This window comes from Barbus barbus, assembly GCF_936440315.1.
Source record: "Barbus barbus genome assembly, chromosome: 45".
Classification (NCBI taxonomy): domain Eukaryota; kingdom Metazoa; phylum Chordata; class Actinopteri; order Cypriniformes; family Cyprinidae; genus Barbus; species Barbus barbus.
The window spans coordinates 25,852,504-25,864,898 of record NC_136723.1 but is presented as its reverse complement, the minus strand read 5'-3'; the positions used below and the strand labels follow the sequence as shown (position 1 = coordinate 25,864,898).

General features: G+C 41.2%; 1 protein-coding gene across 1 annotated transcript in view; it reads right to left on the bottom strand.

Moving 5' to 3' along the window:
- Window positions 1-12,170, bottom strand: part of LOC306864018 (G protein-activated inward rectifier potassium channel 2-like) — a gene marked incomplete at both ends in the record, with an annotated part of 39,317 nt that extends 27,147 nt beyond the window's left edge. The window contains one exon of the mRNA XM_079407672.1: window positions 11,270-12,170. Within this exon, the coding sequence (XP_079263798.1) occupies window positions 11,270-12,170 (901 nt within the window). The remainder of the gene's footprint in view (window positions 1-11,269) is intronic.
- Between the last annotated feature and the right edge of the window lie 225 nt (window positions 12,171-12,395).

The following is a 12,395-nucleotide window of genomic DNA, read 5'->3' as shown; positions in this document are numbered from 1 at the left end:
TGGTTTATTATTCTTATAAAATAGATAATCTATAGATAATTCATAATAGTGACACCCAATGGTGGTTTGTGGTAAGACACAATAGTGACGTCCCCGCCAGAATAGAAAAACCTGACAAAAATGAAGCTTTTTAAACTTAAGTTTTTTTGATAATAAATATGTTTTTTGGGGATCAAAAATTATTCCTGACACCTCTGACTTAAAATTATTGCTTTATTGTATTTAGAAATTACGGTCCCCATGTGTAACCTTCTAGTCATGAGTCCCCACAAAGTAACAAAAACAAGTATGTGTGTGTGTGTGTGTGTGTGTGTGTGTGTGTGAGTGAGTGTGTTAGTGAGTGTGTGTGTGTGTGTGTGTGTGTGTCTCTCTGTGTCTGTGTGTGTGTGTGTCTTTGTGTGTTTGTGTCTTTGTGTGTCTTTGTGTGTGTGTGTGTGTGTGTGTGTGTGTGTCTCTCTCTGTGTGTGTGTGTGTGTGTGTGTGTGTGTCTCTGTGTCTGTGTGTGTGTGTGTGTGTGTGTGTCTTTGTGTGTTTGTGTCTTTGTGTGTCTTTGTGTGTGTGTGTGTGTGTGTGTGTGTCTTTGTGTGTGTGTGTGTGTGTGTGTGTGTGTGTGTCTTTGTGTGTGTGTGTGTGTGTGTGTGTGTGTGTGTGTGTGTGTGTGTCTCTCTCTGTGTGTGTGTGTGTGTGTGTGTGTGTGTGTGTGTGTGTGTCTCTCTGTGTGTGTGTGTGTGTGTGTGTGTGTGTGTGTGTGTGTGTGTGTGTCTCTCTGTGTGTCTCTCTCTGTGTGTGTGTGTGTGTGTGTGTGTGTGTGTGTGTCTCTCTGTGTGCCTGTGTCTGTGTGTGTCTCTCTCTGTGTGTGTGTGTGTGTGTGTGTGTGTGTGTGTGTGTCTTTGTGTGTGTGTGTGTGTGTGTGTGTGTGTGTGTGTGTGTCTTTGTGTGTGTGTGTGTGTGTGTGTGTGTGTGTGTGTGTGTGTGTGTGTGTGTCTCTCTCTGTGTGTGTGTGTGTGTGTGTGTCTCTCTGTGTGTGTGTGTGTGTGTGTGTGTGTGTGTGTGTGTGTGTGTGTGTCTCTCTGTGTGTCTCTCTCTGTGTGTGTGTGTGTGTGTGTGTGTGTGTGTGTGTGTGTGTGTGTCTCTCTGTGTGCCTGTGTCTGTGTGTGTCTCTCTCTGTGAGTGTGAGTGTGAGTGTGTGTGTGTGTGTGTGTGTGTGTGTGTGTGTGTGTGTGTGAACAGATGGATCTTGACATCATGTCTTCACTGTGGGGAAGAGCTCAATGTGCAGAAGATGATGGAACGTGAACAAACATCAGAATATGGAATCTCGACAGGATCATCTGTGTTCATTCAATAATGAATGTCTGTGGAATAGATGGAGAGATCTCTGAAAGAGAAGTACACAATAAGAACAACTACTAAAAACATTTTTTAAATTATAAACATCTTGCAGATTCTACAGGCGGGTGTAAACTTATGAGCACAACTGTATTCAGCCTAAACTCTTTACTAAACACAATGTAGAAAACGTAGAAATCTGCACAATACACACTTCACCGCTTCAAGTCACCATGAAAACAAAACTGACATTTCTTTTGTTTTTATGGAAAATTGCAATGTTTATTAGTTTTATTTCAGCTGCTTACACGCCTCACATCTCTTGCAAAATGAAGCACTGCATACAAAATATCACAAACACATCTCAAAAGCTGACATTTGCTAACACCTTTACAATGTGTTGTGTTTTGCAAAAAGTGTTTTATGAAATATAAACGGAGTCAAAGGCTGAGAATTAGTGTATTAGTGCAGATTTGGTGTGTGCTTCTGCAGTTTGAGAGACAGCTTTCAGAAACTGTGTGACAAGGAAAGATTCTGTGTGCAAGCAGCTGAAACAAAACTGCAAATGATACATGTGCATTATTTTGTGTTCTTCCCCTCACAACAACATCTCTTCTCTTCTCTGATGACGAGGGCATCCTGTCACTCATATGACATCACAGCAATGAGCTATCAATTCCTGATCAACAAAATCATATATTTTTCCTGTCCGAGAAGCCGTAAAGCCAAAGGTGATGGTACTGACAGACGGACTGTGATTAAATGGCTCTAATAAACTCTTTTCTGCTGCAAAACAGAGCTGCGAATGACCAGGTCAGTTCAAGCATCCCTCAGGGTCCCTACACACTCTCCTTTTCAAAATTCCATACTTTTCCAGACTCAAATTTCCAGTAGATTTTTGGACCATATTTAACATAAATGGTTCAGACAGCACTATTTTCAGCTTTATATTTGTCACATGTGTCCCTGCAGCACAAAAGCAGTCATGAGTAACACAGGTATATTTGTAGCAATAGCCAACAATACATTGTATGGATCAAAATTATACATTTCTCTTTTATGACAAAAATCATTAGATATTAAGATCATGTTCCATAAAGATATTTTGTAAAGTTTCTACCGTAAATATATCAAAACTTAATTTCTGATTAGTAATATGCATTGCTAAGAGCTTCATTTGAACAACTTTAAAGGAGATTTTCTCAATATTTAGATTTTTTTGCTCCCTCAGATTCCAGATTTTCAAATAGTTGTATCTCAGCCAAATATTGTCCTATCATAACAAACCATACATCAATGGAAAGATTATTATCATACAAGAATATTGTGAGAAGAAACCCAAAACACAAAACATTTTGCATAATTACAAAGTGCACCTTGAATTAATTCAGTCGTGTTTGACAATCACTAAACAGATGCCATGAAAACACTTCTTGTATGATAAACGTATTTTCAATAAATTCTTAATTTTCTATGATAAAAAAAAACTAAATGGGGGCAAAAGTCTGGAAATGCAAATATTTTTCCATACCCTGCTTTTTTTCCATATTTTTCCAGACCTGGAAATCAAATTCCATACTTTTCCAAACTGCGTAGGAGCCATGACACTGCACTGAGAAGAATCAAATAACTGGATCGGTGCGGTTCTGTGTCTGCATCAGTTCTGATGTGTGTCGCAGCTAATCTTCAAATAAAACTGGAGGAGTAAAGAAAGTGTGAGACGCTCGATGGTCTTCTAAAGGTGTTACGTCAGCTCTCACTCCGGCCGTATCACACACTCCTCTGAACTGACCGCAGTGTTTCTACACCCACGTGCCTGTCACAGCGGATCTCCAGATCCATCCACCCTCACAGGAGCACAGATCATAGAAGTGGGAAAAGAGCTGATGAAATCATCATACGAGACTGAAGCTCAAAGCCTTTAATGATCCACAGACACACGAGGTCACGTCACGCTCATCTATCGTGTTTCCAGTACTGGACTCCAGAAGGATTTCTGGGATATTTCCCAGAACACAGAGCATTTATAAGCCGCTGTGTATTGATCTGGCACTATATTTATATCATGAGCCCTGATGTGAGCTCGCTCCTGTTTCAGAGTCTTTCTCTTAGAGCGATCGTTCACCTGAAAACTGAAAATCTTGCCATTTACTAAAAATAAAAACTCATCTGTGACCCTGGAGCACAAAAGCAGTCATGAGTAACACAGGTATATTTGCAGCAATAGCCAACAATACATTGTATGGATCAAAATTATACATTTCTCTTTTATGACAAAAATCATTAGGATATTAAGATCATGTTCCATGAAGATATTTAGTAAATCTCCTACCGTAAATATATCAAAACTTAATTTCTGATTAGTAATATGCATTGCTAAGAACTTCATTTGAACAACTTTAAAGGAGATTTTCTCAATATTTAGATTTTTTTGCTCCCTCAGATTCCAGATTTTCTAATAGTTGTATCTCAGACAAATATTGTCCTATCCTAACAAACCATACATCAATGGAAAGATCATTTATTCAGTTTTGTGGTCCAGGATCCACATTTGAACTCTGACACGAGGGAGAGTAAATGATGACAGGATGTTCATTTATTAATGTAAACAGTCCCTTTAAGACACACTTCTACCACACATCACCTTCCTTCAGTTTGTTTTTCTAGCTTTATGACCGTCGTGTCTGTTTTATCGTCTAGTTGGACAGTGACAACCAGAGATAGCAGGGTTACTATAAATGGGTCATTCCATGAAATCTGTGCCTTTTCCACGTGGAAAAATTGAAAAATAAAATAAGCTTAATCAATATTTTTTAAATATCCATGAAATGAAGACACCTTAAAATGACAAGAAATTGTAGGCTATGTAATTGATTATTTTATGACTATTTTTCTATCTTATGTTTTGGTATTTTTGTCAACCCTGTTACCGACACAAGCGTTATATTATAGTTTAATTAGAGCTCATATGCCACTGAATGATATAGGCATTAGCTCAATAATATACCGAGGGTGACCTTTAAAATGTTTGATTTTTACACAGACTATCTTTAAAAACAGGGTCAAACCTAATCAATGTCATCCCTGTTACCCTCATGTCAATACCGCTTACCCTAAAAACTAACAGGTCGACAGTAACAGGTTTGACGATTTCAAACTAATTTGTTAATTGCTAGCTAATAGTCAAGTTCACAAAAACACATAATGTACACTTTGAAAGGATTTTACTTGTAGATATAGATTATATTAAATGTAAAAAATAATTGTTTAAATTTACATTTTAAAAACGGTAACAGGATTGACATGAAATCAGGGGACACCAATAAAATGATTTATATTTTATAGAAAAAAATGCATACTTATGCCAAAAACATTGGTTAACAATGAGACTATATTTAGAACAATATGCAAATGTGATTTTTATTTTTAAAAGTCATTACAGTTTTTTTGGATTGCTTACACACTAAAATTAAAAGTAGTACACTATTAGCAAAACCTTACACTCAAGAAGCAAAACATCAGCCCATATTTGCACAACTATAAGCACATTGTCAACCTCACACTTGTTGCAAAACTCTACACACAGTGATTTGCAAAACACTAAACACACTTAACACACATTACACACAAAAATCTATCATGAAGTCACTTCCTTCCAATACCAAAGCACTGACTGTCAAATTACCGCACCGTCCAACCAATTGGTTCAACACAGTCATCAGGTGTGCAAACACTTGTTTGCTTAATTGTAGACACACCAATCAGGTGTATAAGCACTATAAAAAGAAACATCATTGGCCACAGGGCTATAGTCAATGTCCCAGGGCAACGTGGGGGTAATATAACACTCTGTGCAGCCATTACACAGAATGGGGTCCTCCACCGCCATGCCCATATGGGCCCTTACAACACAGCACTCATACTTACATTCTTGGACCAATTGCACAACATAACAGCAGCAAATCAAATCGATCATATGCAATACATTGTTGTCTGGGACAATGTGTCTTTCCACCGCTCTGCTCCGGTTCAGAACTGGTTTCAGCAACATCCACATTTCACCGTCCTATATCTTCCACCATACTCTCCATTCCTCAACCCTATAGAAGAGTTTTTCTCGGCATGGCGGTGGAAGGTATATGATCTCCGTCTCCAGGCTGAGGTACCCCTCATCCAAGCCATGGAGGAGGCCTGTGACCAGATGGAGGTAGCAGCAATGCAAGGATGGATTCGTCATTCAAGACGTTTCTTTCCAAGGTGTCTTGCTAATGACAACATTGCCTGCGATGTTGATGAAATTCTCTGGCCAGATCCAGCTAGGCGAAGAGACAATGTCTAGTTTTTTTTTTTTTTTTTTTTTTGTAACAGTAAACTTACAGTACAATACGTAAAGTGACATTTTGTTACAGTATTGTGAATCTCCATGTCAACATTTTGGGTGTGTTGAGAAATAAATGAGTTTCTTCAGTCTGCAACATTGGTCTTGTGTAGTGTTTGGTGGCTTTACTTTATATTTGTACTTTGTTGATGGTAGCCTACTCTAATCATAGGGAAGTAGAAGTGCTAAAAGTGTTTTAGGTTTATCACAGCAGAGTGTAACTCTTGCAAACAGAGTATAGTAAACTGTGAAACGTGTGTTTCATATGGTAACAAAGTGTGGTTTTTAAACAGAAGTGTATCGTTTTTACAAGAGTGTTTAATTATGCAAAGGATCTGTAGTGTTTTGCTAATTGGGTGTGTGGTTGTGCTAATTGTGTGTAGTGTTTTGAAAACACGGGCCCTGTTTTGAAAATCGTGCTTAAGCAATCCAAAAAAACTGTAATAAAAAAAATAAATTATTGTGAGGGACAGGCCAAAAACCTAACCCTTACCAGCATAAATGCAATTTAAATTATTTAAAATAATATTTAATTTACTTTTTTTGATGTAATATTGATGAAAGCATAACATAGTATTGTTATGTTTTTAAATTGCACATTTATTTGTTGTTATATTAAATCTATGTTTGATTATTTCTTAGGGACGCAAATGGCACCGATTTCGTGGAATGACCCAAATACACTCTAGTTGAACTGACTAACTACTCACTAAAATACAAGTCGTAACCTATTTCAAATACCACAATATGAAATTAACACTGATTCGATTAGCCACGTATGCAAATATAGACAAAATTACCTAGATGACTTTAACCTGTATGTCAGCAAACGGACGAAACCGGCACAGAACATGGTTTTTCATCAGTACACACTGCAACTCTCCTCATTCCTCATGTTAGAATAATAGTGCAGTGATGAAACCTCTGAAATCACTCGAGTGGAGGTCTTGGAATGATGCAGTGATCCAAATGTGACAAAAATTATATTTGAATTTCTTCTTTGTTTAGATTGAGTCATTCTAGCAGAAGCATTTAGATCAGAACGGCTTTACAGGAAACATAAATTCAGCATTTGACTGCTGGTGAATGCTAGTTATCCTGCAGTAATCATGAACAAGTAGCCTGATGTGTTTTAACGTTACTGTAACACATCGGTTACCTTCTTAATATTGTGATGATAATACTGTCACAAATATGCTGTCAGCGACAAATACAACAGTACTGTTCAAACCAACAAGCTAACTGCTTTAAACCATCTAAGTTTAAAAACCAATACTTATCAGTACTGTGATCTTAAAAGAATAAAAACAGTATTTCACTATGGCGTCATCCGCAGTTGTTTTTATGTTTTTGTTAGTTTGTCCTGTCTTTAGTTATATTCCTGCAATCAGTTTCACCAGAGACGAATTACTGGACATTCGGCAGCACACACCACTCGATATTTCACTGGTTTTCGACTATTTGGATGTTTTGCTGGACATTGTAGTCGGCGGAGCAGCGGAGCTGTTCAGATGCTTCAGGACGCGCAGACGGGGGAAGCGAGCCGGTGCGCTCGTGAAGCCATCTGGCGAATCTCCGCTCTCTACAGATACGGACGAACTCCTTCTGCTCTCCCGGACAAATAAGTATTTTTAAAACTCTGCTGCGCTGTGTTTCACAGAAACCTGGCTGAATGATGCCATTCCAGACAGCGCGCTCCATCTGCCGGGCTTTCAGCTGTTTAGAGCGGATTGCGACGCGGAATCAACGGGGAAATGCTTTTACATCAACCAAAGGTGGTGTACAGATGTAACCTGTTAAAGAAGATGTGCTGGTCCGATCTAGAAGCGCTTTTCATTAACTGCAAGCCGTTCTACTCGCCGCGGGAGTTCTGCTCGTTCATTCTCGTGAGTGTCTACATTCCACCGCAAGCGCACGTGAGCACAGCTTTACAGAAACTCGCTGATCTGATCACAGAGAGTGAACAACAACATACAGACTCTGTTTTAATCATTCTCGGAGACTTTAATAAAGCAAATCTCTCCCGTAAACTGCCAAAATACAGACAGCACATCACATGCCCCACCAGAGACAGTAATATATTGGATCACTGTTACACAACAATAAAGGACGCACTCTGTTCCACGAGCAGCTTTAGGACTCTCTGATCACTGTTTGGTTCATCTTATTCCAACCTACTGGCAGAAACTGAAGTCAGCTAAACCTGTTTTAAGGACTGTTAAAAGATGGACTAATGAAGCAGAGTAAGATTTAAAAGCCTGTCTCAACCTCACTGATTGGAGTGTTTTTGAAGCTGCTGCAAACGATCTGGACGAGCTCACAGAGATAGATCAGTTATGAACACACTATATCAGTTTCTGTGAGGATATGTGCATTCCTACCAGGACTCATCTAATCTACAACAACGACAAACCATGGTTCACTGCAAAACTCAGACAGCTCCGTCAGGCCAAAGAAGATGCTTACAGAACGGGGGATAAAGTCTTGTATAAACAGGTCAAATACACACTGGAAAAGGAGATCAGAGTGGCAAAGAGGAATTATTCTCAAAAAATAAGGATTCAATTCTCTTCCAGTGACACGGCTTCAGTGTGGAAATGTCTGAAAGAGATCACCAATTACAAGACACCATCCCCCAGCACTGTGGAGAATCAACAACTGGCAGATGATCTGAATGAGTTCTATTGCAGGTCTGAAAAACACCCCACACCCTCTCTGAGCACCTCTCCACACAACCATTAACACCTCCAGCAACCTCCCTCTCCCCCACACCTACAATTCAGATCAGCGAAAACGATGTGACCCAGGTCTTCCGGAAGCAGAAGAGAAAGAAAGCACCAGGCCCAGATTGTGTTACACCAGTCTGTCTGAAATCCTGTGCTGATCACTGGATCACTGGAGCTGTGCGAAGTCCCTTCATTCTTCAAACGCTCCACCATCATCCCCATCCCAAAGAAATCCAAAATTACAGGAATAAATTACTACAGGCCTGTGGCTCTAACGTCTGTGTTCATGAAGTCTTTTGAAAAACTGGTGCTGGCCCACCTGAAGGACATTACTGGACCTTTGCTGGATCCTCTTCAGTTTGCCTAGAGAGCAAACAGGTCTGTAGATGATGCAGTCAACATGGGACTGCATTATTTTCTGCAACATCTGGACAGACCAGGGACTTATGCGAGGATCCTGTTTGTGGACTTCAGCTCGGCCTTTAACACTATTATTCCAGACCTCCTCCTGCCCTAACTAACTCAGCTCTCTGTACCCACCTCCGTCTGTCAGTGGATCAACAGCTTCCTGACAGACAGGCAGCAGCTACTGAGTCTGGGAAAATACACTTCTCTCTGTACACCAACGACTGCACATCTAAAGACCCCTCTGTCAAGCTCCTGAAGTTTGTAGACGACACCACACTGATTGGCCTCATCCAGGATGGTGACGAGTCTGCTTACAGACAGGAGGTTAAGGAGCTGGCTGTCTGGTGCAGTCTCAACAACCTGGAGCTTAACACGCTCAAAACAGTGGAGATGATCGTGGACTTCAGGAGAAACCCCCCTGCACTCCCCCCACTCACCATCATGAACAGCACTGTGACTGCAGTGGAGTCATTCAGATTCCTGGGAACCACCATCTCCCAGGACCTGAAGTGGGACAATCAAGTCCACTGTTAAAAAGGTCCAGCAGAGGCTATACTTCCTTCGCCAGCTGAGGAAGTTCAACCTGCCACAGGAGCTGCTGAAACAGTTCTACTCTGTCATCATTGAATCTGTCCTCTGCACTTCAATAACTGTTTGGTTCAGCTCAGCTACCAAATCTGACCTCAGAAGACTACGGAGGGTAGTCCGGACTGCTGGGAATCATTGGTACAACCCTCCCCACTCTCCAAGAACTGTACTTATCCAGAGTGAGCAAAAGGGCTGGTAAAATCACTCTGGACCCCTCACATCCAGCACACTCCCTCTTTGAACTGTTACCGTCTGGTCGATGCTACAGAGCTCTGAGAACCAGAACGACCAGACACAGGAACAGTTTCTTCCCTCAGGCTTGACACTTGACAATTATTGTCACACACACTATTTATGCACTTATACACTTATTTATCTAGCACACATACTTAGTCTACATTTCAAATTGCACATAATATACCTGTGCATACAACTGTCTATTGTTATATACCTGTACATACAATTGTCAACTTGTATATTGTTATACCTTATTTACTTGTTCTATTTTTTAATTCTCCTTTTTATTATCTGTGTTTTTTGTTCTGTCACTGTCATTCTGTTGCACTGTGGAAGCTTCTGTCACAAAAACAAATTCCTTGTATGTGTAAACATATCTGGCAATAAAGCTCATTCTGATTCTGATTAATGTTACATCCCTGAGCCAGGTGTAATGCAAGTGATTTTGGATAAAAGCATCTGCAAAATGCATTACATGTAAATGTAGTCTCTGACTGCAAACAGTACAGCATATCTCTAGAAATGCCACGGTCATGGGTTCGATTTCCAGGGAATGCTGGGAATTAGACATTTGATATTGCTCATTCAGTATGAGTTCTGCTTATTCTGGTCAGTAATGGAGTTTTTTTCTATTCAATGCAACAAACATACTGTAGCTCAAATCAATGTCAAGGTTAGGGGTTCGATTCCCAGGATATCCGTGAACTGATCACCTTAAATGCAAAGCAACCAATTTTGGATAAAACCATGTAAAAGTAAATGTAATCTCTTGAATGCAAAGAGTGGAGTACTTTTTTAGAAATGCCATGGGCATGGGTTTGATTCCCAGGAAATGCATGAACTGATCAAATGCACACCTATAATGCAATGCAAGTTGTTTTGAACAAGAGCATCTGATGAACGCACTACCTGTAAATGTAATCTCTGAGGTATAAGAAGTTAATTGGACTCAAACACGAGATCATGTCTAGCAATGCCATGGTCACTGGTTTGATTCTCAGGGAATGCTCAAACTGATCAAATGAATACTTCCAATGCCATGCAAATGGTTTTGGAGAAAACCATCTGCCAATTGCATCATGTAATTTAATCTTTGAGTGCAATGAACATCCTATAGTCCAAACAATAGAGCAATACCAGTCACATGTTCGATTCCCAGAGAATGCATGAACCGATCAAATGCACACCTTCAGTGCAATGCAAGCAGTTTTGGATAAAAGCATCTGCCAAACCCACTACATGTAAATGTAATCTCTGAGTGCAAACAGTACAGCACATCTCTAGAAACGCCATGGTCATGGGTTCAATTCCCAGGGAATGCATGAACCAATCCACTGCATACCTTCAATGTAATACAAGTCATTTTGGATAAAAGCATCTGCCAAACCCACTACATGTAAATGTAATCTCTGAGTGCAAACAGTACAGCACATCTCTAGAAACGCCATGGTCATGGGTTCAATTCCCAGAGAATGCATGAACTGATCAAATGCACACCTTCAATGCAAAGCAAGTGATTTTGGATAAAAGCATCTGCCAAACCCACTATGTGCATATGTAATCTCTGAGCGCAATGAAACGACTGCAGATTTCAGTGGCGTACCTGTGGCCTCCACCATGCCCTCCAGGATCACCACGATCTCCAGCTCCTCATGGGCTAGGTGCTCTTTGGAGATCTCCCAGAAGGGGCTGTGCTGATTGATCTCGTGGCAGATGATGAGCGGAGACACCAGGAAGAGCCGGTCGTCTCCGGTGTCGTAGCCCACGTTCATGTCCGTCTGATTGAGAGGGATGAACTCTCCCTCCTTGGTCTGTTTGGACTTGATCAGTTTGGCTCTAATGGATGCCTCCACGATGTGTGAGTTCCGCAGGTCTCCGACGCGAAACATCAGACAAAGCCGGCTGTCGCGGATGGAGATCACAGCATTGGTTGAGAACACCAGAGTCTCGGCGCGCTTCTTGGGCTGCGAGATCTTCACGAACATGCAGCCCACCATGAAGGCATTGACGATGGAGCCCAGCACCGACTGCACCAGCAGAAGCAAGATGCCCTCGGGGCACTGGTCAGTGATTACCCTGTGGCCGTAGCCGATGGTCGTCTCCGTTTCTATCGAGAACAAGAACGCTGTCACAAAGTCATTGAGGTTATTGACGCAAGGAGTCCACTGGTTGTCTCCTATGTGCTCCAGATCTCCTCGTATGTAAGCGATCAGCCACCACATGAAGCCGAAAAACAGCCACGTCACGGTGTAAACCAGCACGAAAATGAACAGGTTGAACCTCCACTTGAGGTCCACTAGTGTGGTGAAGATGTCCGTCAGGTAGCGGTAGGTCTCCCGCACGTTTCCTTGATGCACGTTGCACTTGCCGTCTTTGCGGACGTAGCGTTGGATCTTCTTCTTGGCGCGCTCTTTGTCCTGCAGCGGTTTGGGGTCGTCGTCCCGCACCTGCTTGGGCAGCTTGGGCTTTCGGACTGTGACGGTGCTCTCGACATCCTGCTCCATCTGGATTTCTGGAAGGTTCTGGAAAGAGAAAGAGAGAGAGAGAGAGACAGGATCAGTGAGCAGCGGCACACATGTGTGAGAATATCAGTCCTCCAAACACGGAGCATCACCAAAACCCATTTACAGCAGTGGCCAAAATGATTAGAACACTAGTATTCTCAACAGCTAAAAATGGGTTTAAGTCAGGTATTGACTTATTAAGGTATCTTGCTGTAGTGTGTCAGT